The following is a 21903-nucleotide window of genomic DNA, read 5'->3' on the forward strand; positions in this document are numbered from 1 at the left end:
GCCTAATTAATATCATGAAATCAGGATCAATGTATCAATGCAAGAAAATATATTCAACTTTGATGCCCGAGGATAATACTTAGGTTTTCACTAATGAGTACTCTATGTATTTTTTTTCGGATTTGTTTTAATCAGGAAATGACATGTGTCTCTTGTTTTTTAAAGTTCAAAAAAAATTAATAACATGTCCATTGTTTTTTAAAACAATAAAACATGTGTTAAAATATTATTGGACAAAACCAAAAAGTGAGTACTCAAGTATTATCCTTTTAATTATATATTTATGATTTATCCATAATTAGTACTAAACAAGTTTTTTTTTTTGAACAAACGCTATTATCTATATTAAAAGAGAGGAGGTGAGCTTAGCCTCATAACAAGTTAGCAATATTTAAATTCGCATTTAGTGAGAATTGAACCTAAAGCTTTTTATTTACAAGTAAAAAGAAACATCGTTAAACCGTAGTACTTCAATGTATAATAGTAAACAAGTTAGAATTAAACGGTTTATTATCTGCTTTGATGACTCACATGAAAATGTGTGGACTAATAGTCTTTGCTCGATGACTCACTTAAAAGCACAAATTCTAGCGTAAAGAGCTGGATTAGGTATTTATGCGATAAACTTATACGAAATGAATATATTGTCACCTTAGTGCCTCAATCTTATCATGCATGATAGCTAAATTGAGACGTCAAACTGAAGGCGTTCCCATTTCATACAAGGGACAAGTTACTGATGCTATATACTTTGCACATAAATCAAGGAAGACTCGCCAATCATGTCCACATCACCTACAAAGGAAGACTCGTTAATCGTGAGCTAAATCATCGTTGGAAGGAAGGAGGGGTTGGCTGGGGGGAACAGATCCCCTCTCGATCTCTACCATCAAATTTTAGGAATTCGGATAGAATTTGATCTAAGGGATATAATTATTATAATTTTTAGAGATGTTTCTTGTTTTTAATCTTTGGATCAAATTTCAAGAACTCAAATTTTCAGATCCTTAGATTTTGATGGGAGAGATCCAGAGAGAATCTCTTTTCTCAGCTGGGCACTTGCTCTCTCTCATATTTTCTATGTAGAGGCCTTTCTAAGCCTTCCTTTTCCTCCTTAGAGATATCCTAGCTCCTCTCTATGTAAATGTAATAGCTCCTCAAATACTCAAATACAAATCCAAATAAAATGAATGTAGCCTAATTAAAGTGAACCATTATAAATTCTCCTGTTTATTTTGTGTTTAAAATTTTGTTGATACACTCAATATTTTCATAAAAATATTTAAAAAATCAGAGAAAGACATGGAAATGGTGGGTGAAGTCTAAACTTCACCTCTTATCGAAAACACTCTTACATTTAGACTAAAATTAACATATATCGTTAATATTTTTGATATATTTGTTAAATATCAGAGACACTCTTGTATTTTGTCCAAATGAATGTTTGCCAATCCCTAAAGTTTCATTTTAAATTTTCATCCTTCCCATCAAAAGCAACTGATATCAATATTCAATTTATTCGTTAATATTTCCACAAATTTGCATATCAATATTTCCACTATACTATTATTTTAAACACTGTATTTATTATGTACTAATTACGACATAACCCATTAAGTTGTCATCTCAGTTTTTTGCAACAATGCAAGTCATTCTATTTCATATAAATCGTCACATGCACACATAACATAACCCAATGCTTAAAAAAGATTTTTCAGTGTGCCCGAAACACAAGACAAAATATTACATATCCGGTATCTCGTGTTTCAAACACACTAAAGAATCTATGCAATACTTGGTCTCATCCACTAGAGGGACCCCACACGATTGAGTGCAATAGTGATGTCTGTTGGGCATAATATTCTTCCCGCGGAAGAACCTATGGATGCTACAACCCAGCCGTATATATATTCGTTCTTTGGAAGAGTAAAGCATCAGAAGTCTGAAAAACAACACCAACTACTCTTGGCCTGAAGAATGATAAGTGAGATGAAGTCTGCAGTCTGTCTCTCGCAGCTCGTCCTCGTTCTCCTTCTATTGATATCCTCTCAATCTCTTCCCAGCTCAGCCCATGCAACTGCCCACCTGAATAATCCTGCCAGGGTTCTTGCCGGCCAGCAAGTCCGGATGCAGCAGCAGGAACCAGAAGGCGCTGCAAACAATTACGATTTGAGTACTCCGAAGCTTGGGATTCACAAGAAGATAATACATAGGCCGACTCCCAAAGGGCAACGTGCCAAATCATCATCGTCCCCAATTTCAACTCAGATGCCTTCCCTTGCTTTGGGTTTATCCCTTTGCCTTTTCTTCTTCCTCTTTTAAATTCTCCGATGCAATTTACGTACAACTTGCTACTCAAATTAGGAATATTTTTCTCCCTATATCAAGTACGTATACTATGTATATATATCCGTATGCGTATATGTAAATGTCTCCGACCATTCTTGGAATTTAGAAGTGTTATTGTGTTATCAATATTATTATTACCCACATGTATACATACTTGTATTGAAAAGCTTGAAAAGGACTTATATGTATACTTAGTTTCGCTTGGCAAATGACAATTTACAAACTTTTACATCATGTGGTCCTCATTAACTCATTCTCATGAGAAAATTTTCATTGTAACGGAAATATAAGTGGTATACTACGTATTTTATAATAGAAGTGGTGGGAAATTTTATTTTATAAGTTATTAACTTTTTAGCACACATATCCTATTATTTGTATAGTGACACGTTGTGTATCATCCCGTGTACTGATCACACTAAAAAATCTCTCCATTCTAATGGTCCACCTCACACAAATTTACAAAAAGGTACTCAAAAAATAAGGCGGTTAAATTTCCGGCCCCAAAGTCATGCAAAAGGATTTTGTCTCTCCTAATACTCAATACCAACGGTGCACAAGCACAACGATAAATTGACAAATCGCACAACGGGTTGGGATTAGGATGGATTTGAGAAAAGCACATATACAATGTCGATATTCTAAAAAAATCACGCAAAAAAATGAGACAACAAATCAAGCTTATTGCGTACAACGTGTACTCCCTCTAAAATGTTATTACTTAAGCACATTTTTTTATATACTTTTTAGAAGCCTGATTCCAATTTTGTTTGGCTAATGTAAATTCGTTAGTCTCCCTACATTCCTATTTTCCTACCACCTCCATTTGCATGAACATCATCGTAGGCTACGCAGGGAAGGGAGAAACAAAACCATGTACGTAACCGTTACTCCTCAAACCATATCATCTCTAATAATTAAATTGCCCCGAGGAGGTGTGCAAACCCTAATTTTCTCCGGAAGGAATTAGGGTTTTCAGAGAGAAAAATATGATGAGGTCGTTTCGACGTATATTTTTATTGTTTGTAATCCTCTTCGTTGCCGCGCGTGACGATCATACTCAGAGAGCTTTGGCTGAACATGATCGCGATCGCGATCGCAATCCCGACCGTTATATGGAAGGTGTATGCAAGAAGCATCAAAGGCAAACAAACGAGGTGGTTTCGTTGCATGGCCGTGCGTTAATTGGTGGTGGGGGTGGAGCTACATCCCTCAGGAAGAAACGTTGCCGGGAATATTATAATAAAATTTCTAATTCGTCTCACGCAAATATGACATCTGCTGCTGCTGCTGCAATCTCAATTTCTCATCATGTGTGCGTCGCCATCCTACCAGCTGTGTTAATCTTCGTTCTTTGTCCATTCTTTCCATTGTGATGTATGATGTATGTATATGCTATTGATATCATCACCCCCACATAAATTTGTGTGTTGTTTCTTAGAAAAGAACATAGAAACTTCATGTTCCTGATTTTGATGATCATGTACGACGCACGTATGTAAAAAAAATTGTGTCGTATTGTAGCACTTCTACCATTGATATATTTATGTTGAGGGTTTGATTCTCGGATGTATTGGATCGGAATTAATGGATGAAAATTTCTAAAATTTCAAAAGGCATGCACATTTATTGAGATTCAGACTGGATTTGCAGACATGGAAGAAGAGATGAATTTCCAAACCTAGTTATTTTCCTCCTTTAGGGAACTATTAATCCACCATATTAAATTAACTCTTTTTGTTAAGTGCTTTATACTCTCCATCGAATCACCTTAACTTTCATACTAAATGATAGCTAGAAACATGATGAATATGGTGTATTTTTGCTCACCACCCTCAAGTAGTAGTAATACTCAACACCTAATTAAATTTCCAAACCTAGTTTTTTTTCCCTTAAGATACTAGCTATTAATCCACTATTAAATTAACTAATTCTTTTTGTTCATTGCTTTACGCTTTTCATCGAACCAACTTGACTTTCATTACTAAGTGGTAGCTAGATGCACGAGGAATATGGTGCATTTTTACTCATCATCCATTTGCTCACACCTGAATTTTCAATTAACCTAGTTATTTTCCCCGATATTATTTATCCACCATATTAAATTACGTAAGTCTTTTTATTAATTGGATTATACTTTTCATCGAATCACCTTGACTTTTATTACTAAGTGGTAGCTAGAAACATGATGAATAGGATGCATTTTTGCTCATCACTCTCGAGTGGTGGTAAAACTGACCACTATACTTATTATCATTGAATGGGTTTAAATTTTGAGATTTGTATTTATTCACAACACAAATCTTGAAATTTAAACCCATATAACGATGATAAATAAGGTGGTGAGCATCATCATCATTTGAGGCTAGTGAGCAAAAATATTCCTTGATAAATAAACGAAGCATCCTCGACATGGAAATAGAAGTAAGCCATTGATTCCTTTGTCTTTGAGGGCTCTCCAAGAAAAGGATATTAGAGGCATCACATTCTCTTCTATCCATTCAAAGTGATTTGGTCGACCCTTAAGAAAAGGTCTCTAGCTAATTATTCTTTTTCATCAAACCTCTCTCCTCACTATAACTTTTGGAGCACAATCTTCTATGATTCGCAAAGAGTGAGATTCTAACTTAAACATCTTCTGATATTAACCATACTATGGTTACGTCAGAAACAGACCTTAATAGATCGCGGCCACCATAGAATCGCAAATTCCCCAGCCAGTTTGTACATGTTTACATATATAATTGACTAGGTGCTGCCCTTGTATGGCTTAAAGTATGCACTGTGAATAAAATCTCGATACGATTCCGAACCAAGAAAGCAAAACCACACGCATGCACATATACATGTGCCTGCAGTAGATCTATTTTATTCCGATTAACAAGAATCTTTACTTTATCCACTGGCCAAGAAATCCTTAATCAACTTATTTTTTTCTACTTTTCGCCGGTGACGAAGTAAGGATTTCATGTTTGTGGAAGGAGGTCTTTCACATATATAGGTAATTTGCAGAATTGAAAGATCCTAAATTCAATACAGAGAACTAAAAATATTGAACAAATTCACCCGAATATGAGATAAAGAGTAAGCAAGAAATTGTTTAAAATACAAGTTAAAAGCTAAATACAAAAGTTGATAGAAGAAGGAGGGGAAGTGAAGATTGCACCGCAATAAGAAGGATGGAGAGAAAAATGAGGTCTAGCATGGAATGAAAAAGAGTTTGAATTGAAAACACATTTGAATTTTAAGGATATTAAACAGATATACAGCATTAGCATGAAGCTACTATTAGATTAGCAGGGGAAAAAAAGGCAGGATGGGCCGGGGACCATTCTAGTCCCTCAGTAACTCCGCCCATGCTTTTCTCTTTATCTTTATGCCTAATAATTAGTGCTAATTACACTTAAACAGATAGCTGCAGAAGTCTATTTAAGTGTGTCCCTCTTGCTCATCAACAACCTTTGAAAAATTATTTACAGTTAATATTTAAGAGAAGATGAGAACAGAATTACTAATATGGTCCTTTTTTATGCTCTGTCTGGTTGTTCATTCTGCATGTGAAAGCACTTCCAACCCTAAAACTGGAGATTATACACCTCTGAAGAAGCAGCATGACCACCTTAAGCATAAGGGTAAGCTCACAAATTCTCTCGACATGTCGAGAAATATATCCGACCTCCCAACGTTCTTTTTCGCTAATTGTATCAATGTTATACGCTTGCAGATGTATATGATATGATGAACAAATCAAGCAGAAAAGACCATCAAAGAATGCATGAAGTTCAGCATTTAAGGATTTCCCTGAGAGCAAAACCAGTCTACGGTAGCGGCGTCTACCTTAGGCGCCCCCGTCCCACCAAGGGTGCAGCAAGCTCTCTACTAGCTAAGCCCCCCACTTTCTTCCTGTCCGCAGTGCTCAGGCATGTTGCTGTTGGATTGATCATCTTTGCTCTGTATTAATCGCTTGAGGTAATTTTGCAGACGTGATTTAGGACGCGATCGATGTGGAAGTTTTGCATGAAACTTTCGCTGTTAAACCCGGCGTTTAAATCCGTTTCCGAAACCTGCTTCTTATTTGTAAATTAGAATGTCTGCGCCGCCATCCTACCGGCTGTTTGTTAATCTTAATTCTGTGTTTATTCTTTCAATTGTGATGTATCAATATGTATGTATATGCTATTGATATCATCAACCCCGCATAAATTTGTACGTTGTTTCCTAGAAAAGAACATAGAAACTTCATGTTCCTGATTTTGATGGTCATGTACCACGTATGCACGTCGAAAAAAAATTATTGTATCATACTGGAACACTTTTACAATTAATATATTCGTGATGGGGGTTTGATTTCAGGATATATTAAATAAAGGATGAAATTTTTTGAATTTTCAAAAGACATTCCAAATTTTGGATGAGAAAAGCGAAAGGCATGTATATTAATTTGGGGAACTGTTATTAGCACTCTACAAATTTAATTCTACACTCTTTACCAGTGTAATTTTTTTCTAATTATAGAAAGTTTGAAGTGTAAAATATGATTTTTAGAGTGTCAATTGCAATTCCCTTAATTTATTGAGATTAATAAATGGGTGGTAGAAACATGATGACGAATAGGGAGCCTTTTTCATTTTTCGCTCACCACCCTCACTAAAATTCTTTAGTGTAACTGAAATACAGGGGTGAAACATCACATGTCATAATAATTTGAGAAGAGTGCTGATAAACCCACTCCGTTATTTTATTTCCCCACCCACATTTTAGTATACATTTTAGGGGTGTGTTATCCACACATCCCTTTTTACTTCTCACACACCTTTTGTTAATTTCTCTCTGTTGATCATCTTCAATTCATCCTATCCGACGACCGAAAATTAGAAGGGTGTATGACAAGTAAAAAAAGGTGTGTGGATATCACACCCCTAAATTTTAATGTCAATTTTACCCTCTTGTAAAATGACATGTAAGTACCAAAACAAAAACGTACTGCATATTGCCAATTTCCTTTTGTCCACTGCACATTGCCGAATTGCCCATTTTCTTATGCCCGTTCACCATCTCTGTAAAAGAAAAAAATTTCTTCTCTCTTTCAATTTAATTATTGTACCTTTCTAGGATGAAATCCCATCTCTTGTAAACAAGTATTTCTACTTCCATTTTTCTTTCTCCAAAACCCTAATTCCAGGAATCTAATAAAATATGAACCAACCGATCATATATCACCCATCACTGCTTCATAACATCCATGGCTTTAAACTTTTTGTCCTCCTAGCCCCTTCTTTGGTTCTGATCCCAACCCAAACATCACCCCCTTCTCTCTCATTTCCCTTCTTTCTAAAACTTTAAATACATAACCCACCCATTGCAATTTGCAATACTTGAAATTCAAAGGAAAAATAAAATATCTAAACTATGCAGGGAACAAGAAGATGGGTGGTGAGGCAGTTTTGATGCCATGGTGGTGTTCTTATGGTTGGGGGACTTGGGTTGGGCGTTGGGAGTTGGTGCGGGCACTCCAACGGAGTAGGGGTATCGAGGGCTGAAATCACATTGGGGTATTTTAGGATTGATGGGGGTATGAGAAAAGAGTGTTTTCTTCTTTCAACATTTTTGGTGGGTGAAAAAATAAAATGGGGTGGGAAAATAAGACAATGGAGTGGACGTAGTACCACTCTTTGAGAAACACTTATAATAAAAAATTATAATAAAAAATTTCCTCCAATTATAATATTATGACATGTGGTGTTTCGCTCCGTATTCCAAACATATTGAAAAATCTCTTAAAGTGGTGATAATGCTCACCACCCTACTTAATATCATTGAATGAGTTTAAATTTTTAAATTTGTATCTATTCACTAGATAAATATTGAAAATTAAAACGATGATAAATAAGGTAGTGAACGTCACCATTACTTGAGAGTGACTAACAAAAATATTCCCTGATTAATAAGCAAAGCAAAGCCATTAATTCCTTTGTATTTGTGGGCTCTCCAAGAAAAAGATAATAGAGGCATCATATTCTTTTCTATCCATTCAAAGTGATTTGGTCGATCTTTAAAAAAAAAAAGTCTCTAGCTTAATTTATTCCTTTTCATCAAACCTCTCTCACAATAACTTTCGAAGCATGAACCTTCATGATTCGCTAAGAGAGAGATTCAAACTTAAAACAACTTCCGACATTAAAGAGATATTCATACGACTATACTGGGAGCTAGTTATGTCAGAACACAACACGATCGACCACAGCCACAGTCGAATCGCAAATCCCCCCCGCCCAATTTGTGTTTACGTATAATTGATGACTAAGTACTGCCCTCTTGTATGGCATAAAGCATGGATTGTGAATAAATTCTCTATACGATTACGAACCAAGAATGCAAAAAACCACACGCTACACATATGCATGTGCCTGCAGCAGATTAACAAGAATCTGTTCTTTGTCCACCGGCCATATGAAAACCCTAATTAACTTTATCTTTATTTTTAATTAGTTCTAATTACACAAGCATATAGCAACAAAAGTCTATTTAAGTGCGTCCCTCTTCCTCATCAACCACCTTTGAAAAATTAGCCACGGTTAATATTTGAGGGAAGATGAGAACAGAAATACTAATATGGTCCTTATTTATTCTCTGTCTGGTTATTCATTCTGCATGCGAAACCACTTTCAACCCTAAAACTGGAGGTTATACACCTCTGAAGAAGCAGCATGGTCACCTCAAACTTAAGGGTAAGCTCACAAATTCTCTCGACTGATCGAGAAATATATCCGATCTCCCTACGTTCTTTTTTGCTAATTTTATCCGTGTTATAAGCTCTGCAGATGTATATGATATGATGAACAAATCAAGCAGAAAAGACCATCAAATAATGCATGAAGTTCAGCATTTAAGGATTTCCGAGAAAGCAAAGCCATCCTACGGTGGTGCCTCCGACCTTAGGCACACCCATCCCGGCAAGGGTGCAGCAAGCCCTTTACTAGCTAAACCCCCCAATTTCTTCCTCTTCGCAGTGCTCAGGCATGTTGCTGTTGGATCGATCATCTTTGCTCTGTACTAATCGCTTGAGGTAATTTTGCAAACGTGATTTAGGACGGAAGTTTTGCGATGAAACTTTCGCTGTTAAACCCGTGTTTAAACCCGTTTCTCTAACCTGTTTCTTATGTAATTGTGAATTAGAATATCTACTTATTGAATTGCTTCATAATTTTCTTCCCTTCTTCCCCTGTTCTTACCTTACTTCATAAATTTCTTCCCTTCTTCCCCTGTTCCTAGCCAAAGCATATGCTGTCCGGTAACTGTCATACCACGCAAAAAACTACGGTCGATGAGGTGTGATGTTTAAACGAAAGCAGAAACATGATTCGTATATGTAAAACGAAAGCAAGAAACTAAATACGAAGAGAAAAAAAGCATTAATACATGGTTTTCTATAAGTAGAAGTGGAAGAGATACAGAACCTTTGTAAAGAGCTTCACACACCAGCATATACAATATACTTCTCCCACAATTGATCAGAGCAGCACGACACGGTCATACATGGTTTATTTCCGAGCTTAGCAGACTAGATTCTGAAAGCATCTGTCTGAAATCGCTCATCATCAACCTCTAATGGCCATACCTCTCTGTACGGAAAACTGACCGTGGAATGTAAAAATTTGGCTTTTTAATCTCCTTCAAATTCTTCAAATTGGATGTCGCGTTCTCAATATCCCGACGAGTCAAGTTCACACACCCAAACAAATCCAAGTACTCGAGATTTGGACATCCTACAGATATCAAAGCAAACCCTTTAGCCGATACCTTTGAGAATCGAAGTTCAAGGTGCTCCAAATTTGGCATAGATTTGCCAATTGCAGCAGCTTCTGAATTTCCATCCTGAGGCCAAGTGTTTAAGTACTCGTCTGGAACAACTCCAGTGTGTTCGGATGGATCTAACCAATTCATCATATTCCGTTTCAAGATTTTCAGATTTGGGCAGTTCCTCCCAATCAACGCCAGAGACTCATGAGATACTTCGTGGCAATAGCTGATGTCAAGTTCCCGGATCATGGGGCAGCGAAACGCTATATCAGCCATGGACGAATCAGTCACATTCGAGCAGCTCTTGATCGAAAGAACCTCGAGGTTCGGGCACCTAAATCATTACATTACGATCACTAACAATGTCTCACTTCATCAATCAAACGGAAAGGAAAAATGAAGCTTCAAAATGCAATATATGGCAAAAAACACTTCCAATCGTAGATTCCGAAAAGATTATTAACCAACTTAAGGTAGTGTCATCACAATCCAAACCTCAAAGATCAAATTTTGACGAACCAAAAACTCAAATTCTAAACCTTGAGCTCAGCATACAACAATCAAGATCAAAACTTTATGCCGAAAACATCTAATCAATGATAACCTCCTTTTCCTCATTCCAGATTATGCATAACCCGAGTCTCCTAATTCAAAACAGATAAACAAGTTCTGTTATGGAAATGAAAGATTTATTATACCTCTGAGCGACGAGCGAGAGAGGCTGATTGGAGCAGTGCGCGGTGCGGATCTGTTTCAGCGAGCCGGCGCTCCAATCGACGACAGATCGGAGCATGGAATCGACCCGCCGCTCGAACTCCGGGGTCCACCACCGTGCGGACTCGGACGGCGGCTCGAGGTGGAAGGCGGAGTTGAGGCAGGGCTCCTTGCACGCCTGCAGCCACGGCTTGCAGACCAGCATTGGCCCAATCCATCGTTGCTCCAGGATGAGCCGTCCCAGGATGTTGATCAGGCACTCCTGGGTCAACTCGGCCCAGTCCGAGCCGGACTCCGTCACTGTTTCTTCGCTGTTGGTTGTTTCCATTTCGGTGGTTGCGCGAATGCAAGAGAGTTCGGTTTCTGTCGGTTAGATATTCGTATGGGAAAAGTCATGAAATAAGGTATATCGGTCAATTTACGTGAGGTTGTTCCACAACTTGACACGTGTCAATACTGTGGCTCATGACTCACCCACTCGTCTCCCCATCCAGTGGACGGCTCATCATGAACCGTTAATGTTAGTTACTGATACGTAAACGATGATGATCTATTCATCATGATTCATCACCCAAGTAGCTGAATTTTAACTCTTAAGTTCAAATGAGATAATCTAACCATGATGATCTATTCATCATGTAAGTAGCTAAATTTTAACTCAAGTTCAAATGAGATAATATGTCTTATAACCGATTGTACATACCGTTTACACGATATAGATGCATGAAATCTCTTTACGTGATATAAATGCATGAAAATATACAACCGGAGTACAGCTAAGAATGTTATTGTTCGTGCCAAAAATAAATAAAAAGTACCACAAAAGGATGGGCTTGTTCAGATGATTGAAGGCAGATTGTCTACCCTCATGTTTGGGTGTCCTTCCCATCCTCTCCTATTTTGTACGGTCAAGCCCAGATGATTGGGTCATCTCATGCCTCCTTTAAACTAAAAGGAGGCTTTGTTGGCTTAGCTCGGGAAAGGAACTTCAGTAAGGCTCACCTCCGCGAAGAAATAACTCGCTTGGTGTGAACGTGGAGGCAAATGCCGAAGTGAACCATGTGACCGCACTGAAGTTCTCTCCTAACTTGGTAACACAACAAGGTAACTTGGTTGTATCAAAAGTGCACATCATCATTCATCAAATAGCCATTTAAGTCTCATCAATCATTACAAAATGATCTGCCACGGGCTTAATGATACGCTTATTTTTTTAAACTAGTGTATCCGAGTCTTTGATCACACTAAATTACTAGGCCCCCGCCTGACCTTAGAACATTTGGCGAGCGAGAAACTCTAGCATTTGCTAGGTGGGTATTGTGAGAGAGTAGAGCCCCATACCACTTGGGAGCAAACCAAAGGACCTGACCGCTAGACCAATCAACTCTCAGGTGCTCCTGCATATTGTATACACTAGAATTTTAACCGACAGATCTTAGCGCCAAAAAATACCCTTTCTACCACAATTTACAACATGATGAGTTTCTCCCAAAGGCAAATCTACATCACTGCAGCAAGCAAACAATTGAGTGTAATCTAAGTATAAAATTGGCAACATGCAAGGTCCCTTAATTTTCCGAAGCAAAACCAAAACAAGCAATCAGTCTTAACATATGCAGCATACAAATTCAGATTTTATTATAAACATAACAAGCAAGCAAAAGATCTAAGGATCCCCTTGGTTTAATTGGAGGAGGCGTAGAGGGGGCGGCGGTACTCATCGAAGTACTCGTCGCGATTGATGAAAACGATGGCGTAGAGGGCGTAGATGATTCCCGGAAGGTAACCCAGCAGCGTCAGCAGCAAGCATAATCAATCTTTCACCATTAATAACATCCAATCTGCCACCAGAAAACGAAGAAGACGGAGGAGAAAGAAAGAGGACTTACGGTGCAGCAGCCGTGCCGGAGACAAACGCCCAGCGGAGGGAGCAGAATTGCGATCAGAATCTCACAACAGATCTCACAGTGACTCGGCATCTTTGTTTCTCAGATTTTTTTTCTAGAGAGAGAGAGAGAGAGAGTTTGGTCTTAATGGAGAAGCAAACAAAGATAAGGCGACCCAATGGTTGGTTGTAAGATCTAAACACAATCTGAATCTGGTTCCTGAGTCGTCCTTCATTTTCAATCGATAGGGACTTTCTCTTGTATATAAATCGTGACGGATGATCCATCGTATTGGGCTTTTTTGGCACCAAACCCCGCCTTATATAAATAGACAGGGCCCCAGTTCACAGTTTTGGGCTTGTTAATGTATTGGGCCGAAATACAGCATCAACCCAATCAATGAGGCACTCGACGCTTTCTTTCAGCAGACGTGGGCGTGGTCAGAATAGTATGAGGGCATGTGCTTCTTTTACACACGTGGAATTCAAATTTTCTTATCGCAGTTTAGATTTTGTGTAAAGCATAATAACTATTGTAAATATATTTATTATTGGCTAGCTTATTCCGTATGTTGGACCAATTAACTAGTCTCTTAAGGTAGAATGCATAAAAGAAGGGTTAACTAATCAATGTTGTAGATATTATGTACATCAACATATATACTTGTGTGAATTTATAGATGTATGAAGACGAATTTTTCCAAACTATTTTCATAGATAGTTAGATTAAGTTTTATTTATATTCTACCTGACACACTCCGACTGAGAATGTTCACTAGGACTCCGAATCGAGCTGTGTTACCTGACACCTGGAAGGTGACGAAGCCATAAAGTATAGTGATGTGAAAAATGTAAATAAATTTAAACCTAAAAGTGCTTAAAGACAAGAGTGCGCTGTGAGCGGGAATGAACCCATTTCACACGCGACATCAAAGCATAAGTAACGTACAAGAGTGTGGGTAATGATCATACCTTCAGAGGTAGCCACCTATACTAAGATTTGCCAAGAATCCTCGTCGATACGAACTTTCAGCATCTAAAACCTGGAAGGACGAAAAATAAAGGTGAGTGGGCCTAAAAATAAGGTTTTAATAAAAAACTTTTGAAAACATTATAACCTATTGCTGTATAACCCGTATAGTTTCCAGAAAATAATACTACGTATATACGTAAAAACAATGCACAAAGACAGTAAAAACCAAGTATGCCATGTCATAACGTTTCTGCATTAAAAGATGTAAGTCAGGCGAAATCAATATAAAGTAATATGCCAGTCGGAGTCATCTAATGCGACCTATACGACGGGACCTATAGCTCATCAATGTATGCTAGTACACAAGTCGAAACCACCTATTGTGGTCTATACGACAGGGCTAGGTGTAAATATGTATACTCAAGTGCTACGATCATATGAAGGTTGTGCGAATAATCGCAGGTCACCTATGAGTTGGAACCACCTATTGTAGTCTGTACGACAGGGCTGGTACCAAACTTGGATCTAAAGTGAGCGTGCGGTGCGGGAGATGAACATCACGTGCAGAACTGTGCCCTAACCTCGGGCGGGAGCACTAACATCGGGGTGCATCAATGATGAGCTCTAAATGCATCTATGCATAACGATGTGCAATGCAACCAATACCATCACAATATACTCACCTAAAACTTACATGAGCCTCCGCAACATCAAAAGATATAACTCCCGATTTATAATAATGCAATACTTAAAATGCAACTCATTTTTGACATGGCATTTAAAGCATAAATCATTTTAAAAATGTTCTGGAAACCACGATATATATATATATATATATATATATATATAGAAAGCAAATGCCCACTCACCTAGAGTCCGCACTACAACTCTATAGCACAAACATCGAGGCATCATAATCTTTATCAATAGAACACGTAACTTACATAAAACACATCCCCAAGGACGTTCTAGAATGATTTGAGACCCATTAACCAAAAGTCAACCGTCGGTCAAAGATTGACGGTATGGTCCACAACCTTACGTAACTCGATCCAGAAGATTAGCATCACAGATTTCTGATCTGTAATTTCCAAGGATCCACATTATGCTTCTAGAATAACAAACTAAAATCTTACCACGATTCGATAATCGGATCTCCGCCAATTGCCAAAATTAAGTGGTGGTTAATGTTTTATTTTATGAACTTACAAATCCAATTCGAGAAGATCCGTTTGTCGGATTCCCGATCCGTAAGTTCCAATAATCCTCAAATATTACGTACTATAATGCATTAAAGTTAGGTGACGATCCAACGGTTGGATCGTTGAATCATAAAATGGTCAAGAACATAGTAATTCATACTAGGTTCAAACTATCTAACCATAATCAACGATTATCAAATTGACATCATAAACATCAAATTTAACTAAAAAAAAGGCAACATTGGCCCACTGGCCATGCCTCGCCGCACGTGGTGGTCGGCTGCCTCAATTCACTGGAAAATTCCATAAATTCCAAAATTCACCAAATTATACCAAAATGAAGATCATGAGTCGAGGATCAATTTATATACCTGCGAAGACATCCAATTTGGGCGGGAAGTGACCTGAAAAATCCTTAAACCGTCAAAAACTCCGAAAGAGGTGAACTCTGATATGCCAACTCCGGTTATCCGTCGCCCCCAAACTAGTTTGGGGTTTGTTCCTAGGCTCGAGGGACGACGATTAGTGGTGTGAATCGCAGGTGGCTGCTTCAGAAATGGTGAATTGAAGGCTAGGGTTTCACGGTACCCGTACGGATGTTCCTCGTGAAATCACGATGAAACTCGTCGATTTTAGGTCAATTTGGATGATGGGATGTCGTGAAGATGTTTGGGGTGATGGGAGGTTGAAGAAAGCTAGAGAATTCAATGGAAACCCGTCGGAATAATCGTTAGGAGTCGGGTCAGGGTCGCGGGTTTAAGGGATTCGGCTGATCTTCTTATTCTCTCATTTCTCCTTTCCTTTCCTTTCATCTCTTCTTATTGGTCCGACTATCCTCCCCCTTCTTTTTGATTGGGTGTCTCGCCCCTCATTTCTCTCATTTATCTCTTCTCCCAATCGTCCATTTCTTCTTTCTTTAAATCTGGGCCACACACATGGCTTCCCAAATTAAGCTCCAAAAATATGGAGTTTTCCATAATAAATTTACAATTTTGCCCTCGACTTCATTCGTTAATAACTCCAAATTACGTTTCGTTTATGCCCATGCATTCGTAGCGACAAGTACTACGAGGATACGCCAAGAAAATGGATCTTACGTGACTCGACAAGGTGGTAAAAAAGTCAATGCATTTGCCTCGAAGGGCGTTTTCAAAATTTCACATTTTAAAATTATAAAAACCGTAGTTTTTGGGGACGGGTCGTTACACTACCTCACTCACATGTTAAACTTATTTTGTCACCTCATGATTTAGGTATTATATATATGCATATGATGACATAAATTTAGAGTAATATCCATTTTACTACCTTCAAACTCACAAAAAATTGTATTTTTGTACACATTTATACTTGCGTTAATTTTTGCTATTAAGTCTTTGGTTAACTAATGTCATGAAATAGCTTTTGACCAAGGACGGAGCCACCTTGGCCCCAAGAAGCAGAGGCCCTTTCTTGAGAAAATGTACATATTGCATGTACCAAACCCACGTGATAGACGTAACACGAGCATTAACTCTTATAGTTGCTACTATTACAATAGTACTATTGAAATAGTATTTATAGCCATGAAATTTATGAATAATCGATTGAGAAATCGGATGGGAAATTAATGGAAAATTAATAACATGGTTATTTTTAGAGAGAGAGAGATATTTGATGATATTGGTAATGAAGTTCTCAAACAACGCTTTCAAAACATGAAAATGCGTTGAGGGATAGTGTAAAGTATTGCATGAAAAACCTTATCGATTAATATATATAAGGATTTTGTATAGCAAATTCTTAAATTTTTTGACTTGTGAGTATGTTATTTGAGGGTGCTTTATGGCTTAGTCCCTGCTTTTGATCCACTGAAATATTTCCAAACTATTAAGAAAATCATAAATATTTTTTAAGCTAAAAAAATATAAATTGAACTAAATTTAATAATAGCTCAAATTTCTAACCTAAATTAAAATATGAGTGTGTTATTTATACACCTATTTTTACTTTTCATACATCTCTTATTAATTTATGTTCTTTATGTTCTTTAATTCATCGGATTCAACGATCAGGAATTAAAAGAATGTGTTAAAAAAATTAAAAAAAGTGCGGATATCATCTCCTATTAAAATATCAAATAAAAAAGATGTTTTTTTTGACAAGACTGGGACTTGGTGATATTGGCCACAACAATGTTGACTTTCGCATCGTAGAAATGTCGCATAGAACGACATTTTTGATCAATGGAAAAGTATCCATAAAAGAAATGTAACTTAAAAAGCAACGTACAAGTTAACGCATAGTGTAACAACATACATTAGTGTAAGTCCACATAAATGTAACATGCAGATACTTCATAGTGTCACAGTGGGTTGAGACAAATTTTAAGCTCGTATTTTATATGATATGTTCTAGATTCTATTATTGGCGTGAGTAAACCACGCTAATGGTTAGAGGGAAGTTGAAATAGTGAGCCTTTCTAACCCCATAAAAATGGACTCCCGTGACTAAGCCAACTGATCACTTTTAAAAGAAAAATAATGTAATATGCAAGTCCATATAACATTTTGGACATCCAAAAAATATCTAAAGCATCATTATCTCTACTAATTAATAAAACCTTATTTGTCAACCAAAAGATGGTGAAAAGATAAATTAGTCTTCTATTACACAAAAAAAATGATGGGCAATAATATAATTTCACAGGTCCAAATTTTACCTTCTTTTTATTTATTGAAACCTCACCTTCAAGTGATGTTAAAATACCTCCAATGTTAAAATAAATAAATTTAAAAAAAAAAAACCAAAAACAAAAACCTCTCACTCCCCTTACGCTCTCTCTCTCCCTGTCTCCTTCTCATTTTCTAAAAAAAAAGTGGTCATATTCACAATGTGCGTAGACAAATGTTAGTCACTATTAATTTAAGTTAAAACCGACTTTTCAAAAAATACAAACAGTAAATTTCCGGAAAAAAAGAGATTTTTAACTTTAGAGTTTTACCTACGGAAACGGTAGAAGAGGAGCACAAACGCGGAAAAGTGTCCTCCCGCGGCACTGCCCACGCCACCGACACGTCTCCACCTGCTTCTGCTTCTCCCCTCCCCTCCTCCGTGGGCCCGCGGACCCAGCCAGCATTTCGTCACTATTTCTCCACCGAGTATCCAGCCAGAGAGTATATATTTTGCTGTTGTAACTGCAACCTCCAACCGGAAACGTTTCTTCTTTCTCGTTTCTGCACTTTACCAAGTCAAAGTTCAAAGCGCAACAATTTATTGAGTGATTCAATGGAGTTCAAATTCCGATCGGTGGACGAGAGGCCGCCGCCGCCTTCTCCCACCGGCTGCTACTTCTCCTCCGACCAACCCGCATTTGGAGGTCTCGCTCTACCTTCTTACTTCGCTCTCAATTTTCTGTTTGGTTGTCGAGAAACCAAAAGAAAACGAATTTACTTTAAATTTCAGTTCTTTTCTTAGAAATTCAGTTAATTTTCTCACTCTGCGATTAAACTGAGATAATCTTCTTTCTGAACAGGCCAGACAGCTATGTTCCGGAATCCGGATATGAGATTGAACCTGGACCCGCTCCACAACCCGAGGTCCGTCCACGACGAGATGATCGAGCGCCAGCTGGAGAAGGAGAGGATCAGGGAGGAGATTATTGCGGCGGAGATTGTGCGAAGGCAGGCTCTTGAGGCGGAGGTGAGGAGAGAGCTCATGCTGGAGCGGGAAATCGCTATGCGAAGACCCTCTGTCGAAGGTCTCGGTTTTGATCAGGTCCGGTTCGGGGCCGTGCGATTCGACCAGAGAGTCCACCACCCCTTCGATGATGACCAGTTCGGATTGTTTGCTTCTCTTGCGCCCGCCGCATTCGATAGGGGCAAGTGGCGGCGGCAACCGGAACCTCTGACCAATGGCTTCAAGGCGATTCCGGCTCCTCCTCCTGTTTCAGACCTCAACAATAAGGACAAGTTGATCTTACTGGTCAGTGCCATCTCTACTTTTTAAAATTTGATTGGTTTTTAACTTAATAATGCTCTGTTTATGGTTTACTGCGTTTGTGGTGGGAATGCTCTGTTTTGTGCTAAAGTGGGAGATTTTTTCTGGTTTAGTATGGTTTCTTGGTAACGAAGGCATAACTTGGCGTTGAGGATTGGATTGGATAACTTGTAGTATCCACTGATTCTAGTGAGAACTTTCAAAACATTACATCCGTTTCTCTCATTAGCATACACTTATTCTAGTGAGTTATCGAATCCAATCATAGACACCAAACGTGGCCTAAGATTCGTGGTTAGACCATGAGAATCAAGGTAAAACATGAGATTGATGGTAAATTGCCCGCCAAGATACACCATTTGTTTTGGATTGTCTAGATTTTTTAGGTTGAAGGAACGGCATATACTCTGACGAATATGTATGTGTATGTGTATGTATGTATTGCGCTCCTTCAACCCTCGAAATGTTGGCTTTTCGGGTCTATGTTTTACAAATACATTGAAGAGTCTGTGTTACTAGTAGCCTCTGCATTGCCTAAGTGGCTGTGCCCATAACCAATGCTAATATTGGATCGCAAGGTGTATATCAGTTCGCTTCCTAGTCCCTATGCATGTGGTAGTGCTTTTGCTTGTGGATCAGCACTTTAAAAGTCGTCTCAATGGGGCATCATTGTCATTCATTATGTAGATTATTTTTCTTCGATCAGTCATTAAGATGGTTTACTATTTCATTATGTTATAGTGATATCAGTTTGATCGAGGTACGGAATAATCTAAGATTAATGGCACTGGTGATTGTTGAAAATTGATTTTTCATTTGATGGTTCACTTGGAGAAGACTACCCTCTTGATGCATATGCAGTGGTCACCTGTGGCCTTGTGTGAGGTATTGTCCTTATACATAATTGTATCTACATGCCGCCCTCTCACCTAATTACTTGGGGCAGACAGATTCCTCTGTAATTATTTCAACATCTTGAATATTTGTTTTGAATCACTGTTACGATGATCGACATATTGAAGGTTGGTATCTTGCAGATGTCTTAGACAACACATTTCTTATCACTGATTTTGTCGACTTAAGATTACCGAAAAGTTGTTTTCTGTTAATTTCGTATTTGTAAAGCAGGTAGTGCAGTTCGCATTGGAAATGATGTTGAGATTTTACCATCAATTGCATGTTTAGAATTGAAAGACTGTTGTTAATGTAATTTGTATAAGTATCTTTGTTGCAGGCGAAACCTGACCCAAATCTCTCCGGAGTCAGGCGGAAAACACCACCAACGGTGGGTGCTAGTGAGCTGCCTCCATTTGGGTTGAAAAAGAAACCCAAAGAGGAATGGAGTTGCGCCCTGTGCCATGTTAGTGCAACAAGTGAGAAGGGCTTGATTCATCACATTAATGGTAAGAAGCACCAAGCCAAGGAGGCAAGACTGAGAGCTCAGAAACCAGGCACGAGCTCCAGCAATTCAAAATTGTCAAAGAAAGCTGCAAAGTTTTCTGAGCCCAAGGAGGTTAATGGTATCAAAAGCACAAAATTAAGGGCCAAACAAGTATGGAAATCGTTTGAAACCAGGGATGTTTCCAACCAGAAAATGCACAAACAGGGCACTTCAAAAGGGGAGACGCCAATGTCGAAAGTCCAGTGTGGAGAGGTTCTGAAGAATAACGACAAGGTTAAAATAGTGGACGGAGTGGAGAGAAAAGAAGACGTAAAGAAACAGCAGTTTAAGTATTGGTGTGAAGGGTGTAAAATTGGTGCCTTTACTCCAAATGTGTGGTCGTCTCATATAAGGGGAAAGAAGCACGTTGCTAGGAGTCAGGAGCTTACACAAAATAATGCGCCGATTGCAAGTTTCATGGCATCAACTGAGGCCTGTAAGGAGGAAGAAGATTCTGATGCGGCCAAAGAAGGGCATGAGAAGATTCCAATAGCAACCCCCATAGCATCAGAAGAGGCTAGTAAGGAGGCAGAAGATGCTGATGCGGACAAAGAAGCGCACGAGAAGTTCAAAGGCCTCATGATGAAGCTAATGAGAATGCATAATGTTGCTCCGGCGAAACAAGCAAATGACAGTGCAGAAGTTGTTGCGGATACAGAAAAATGAGCTGCATACCCGATGATGAATAAGTAGCAGAAGAGACTGGAGAGATTTAGAAATGAGTTTGTTCTGTTCTTTTTATTTCAAATTTCGGGTTGTAGTGGCATATATTATTTTCTGTGCACCATTTTCTCCTTTTACGCACCTTTCTTTTATTCTCGTCTTTGAATTAAATAAATCATTAGAAGCGTATGAAGGTGTTCGAAAATCACTTCCTTTTTTTTAGGAATCGTTTCACCACGGCGGACCTTAAAGAGGGAAAAGAAGACATGAGAGTTGGATCAACTTGCCATAAGTGGAACATTTTATTAGGCATGAGTAGCTCACGAGGAGAAATATATTCCGACAAACGAAACAAGACGGAAAATCGAAATCCAGGCCGATCTCGATCCGTCCATGCATCATGAGTCAGAAAACCTGTAGTATCTACACAACACGTTGGAAATCAGGTACTGTTTGTTTTATTTGCGGATATGCAGATCTAAGCGTAACCTCGTTGGCCGGAAAAATGTAATCTCTCTCTCACCTGCTAGAAAAGTGTGATCTCTCTCTCACTGAAATTTAAATCTCATTCCTCCTTTAAATTAGATTATCGCTCAAATAAAACAAGCAATTGGAGCCTCAAAATCCAACTTCACCCAACTCAAGGGAGGATCAAGCCAGTTAATCGTTTTCTAATCTTACCACTCGTAACCACGTGAGCTACAACCCCTTGTCACTAGTAGAGCTTTACATTATTAGTTAGAGATGCTACAGTGGCGTACCAAAGCGCAGGTCCTCGAAAAGGGGGTTTGTAAAGCATCCATTGACAAGGCACTCCACAAATCCATTAGCACTTAAAAAAGCTAGCTTAAAAAGTTAAACACACATGCCCAAAGCATTGCTTCATACCATGGGAAAG

General features: G+C 38.4%; 2 protein-coding genes, 1 long non-coding RNA gene and 1 pseudogene across 3 annotated transcripts; 2 read left to right on the forward strand and 2 right to left on the reverse strand.

Moving 5' to 3' along the window:
* Nucleotides 1-8535: 8535 nt before the first annotated feature.
* Nucleotides 8536-10020, forward strand: LOC137740480 (uncharacterized). Its single transcript, XR_011069171.1, has 2 exons — nt 8536-9077; nt 9171-10020. It is a non-coding gene; the product is annotated as an uncharacterized lncRNA (long non-coding RNA).
* LOC137740463 (F-box protein SKIP1-like) lies at nt 9720-12862 on the reverse strand. Its single transcript, XM_068480327.1, has 3 exons — nt 12753-12862; nt 10848-12260; nt 9720-10483 (listed from the first exon to the last, which is right to left on the reverse strand). The coding sequence occupies exons 2-3, from the start codon at nt 11189-11191 to the stop codon at nt 9955-9957; spliced, it is 873 nt and encodes a 290-aa protein (XP_068336428.1). The 5' UTR covers nt 11192-12260; nt 12753-12862; the 3' UTR covers nt 9720-9954.
* Nucleotides 12407-12842, reverse strand: LOC137740473 (UPF0057 membrane protein At2g24040-like; annotated as a pseudogene).
* A 5083-nt stretch (nt 12863-17945) lies between the features above and the next one.
* LOC137736057 (uncharacterized) lies at nt 17946-21194 on the forward strand. Its single transcript, XM_068475398.1, has 3 exons — nt 17946-18281; nt 18438-18886; nt 20136-21194. The coding sequence occupies exons 1-3, from the start codon at nt 18191-18193 to the stop codon at nt 21006-21008; spliced, it is 1413 nt and encodes a 470-aa protein (XP_068331499.1). The 5' UTR covers nt 17946-18190; the 3' UTR covers nt 21009-21194.
* The last annotated feature ends 709 nt before the right edge of the window (nt 21195-21903 follow it).

The sequence above is a fragment of the Pyrus communis genome, chromosome 1, assembly GCF_963583255.1.
Source record: "Pyrus communis chromosome 1, drPyrComm1.1, whole genome shotgun sequence".
NCBI classification, from domain to species: domain Eukaryota; kingdom Viridiplantae; phylum Streptophyta; class Magnoliopsida; order Rosales; family Rosaceae; genus Pyrus; species Pyrus communis.

What these genes read in the sequence shown, in the direction of transcription:
- LOC137736057 (XM_068475398.1), top strand. Translation starts at nt 18,191, where the DNA reads ATGGAGTTCAAATTCCGATCGGTGGACGAGAGGCCGCCGCCGCCTTCT. An exon ending in CGACCAACCCGCATTTGGAG is followed by an intron (nt 18,282 to 18,437) that starts GTCTCGCTCTAC and finishes CTTTCTGAACAG; the next exon opens with GCCAGACAGCTATGTTCCGG. An exon ending in AGGACAAGTTGATCTTACTG is followed by an intron (nt 18,887 to 20,135) that starts GTCAGTGCCATC and finishes TCTTTGTTGCAG; the next exon opens with GCGAAACCTGACCCAAATCT.
- LOC137740463 (XM_068480327.1), bottom strand. Translation starts at nt 11,191, where the DNA reads ATGGAAACAACCAACAGCGAAGAAACAGTGACGGAGTCCGGCTCGGAC. An exon ending in CTCTCGCTCGTCGCTCAGAG is followed by an intron (nt 10,484 to 10,847) that starts GTATAATAAATC and finishes GTAATGATTTAG; the next exon opens with GTGCCCGAACCTCGAGGTTC.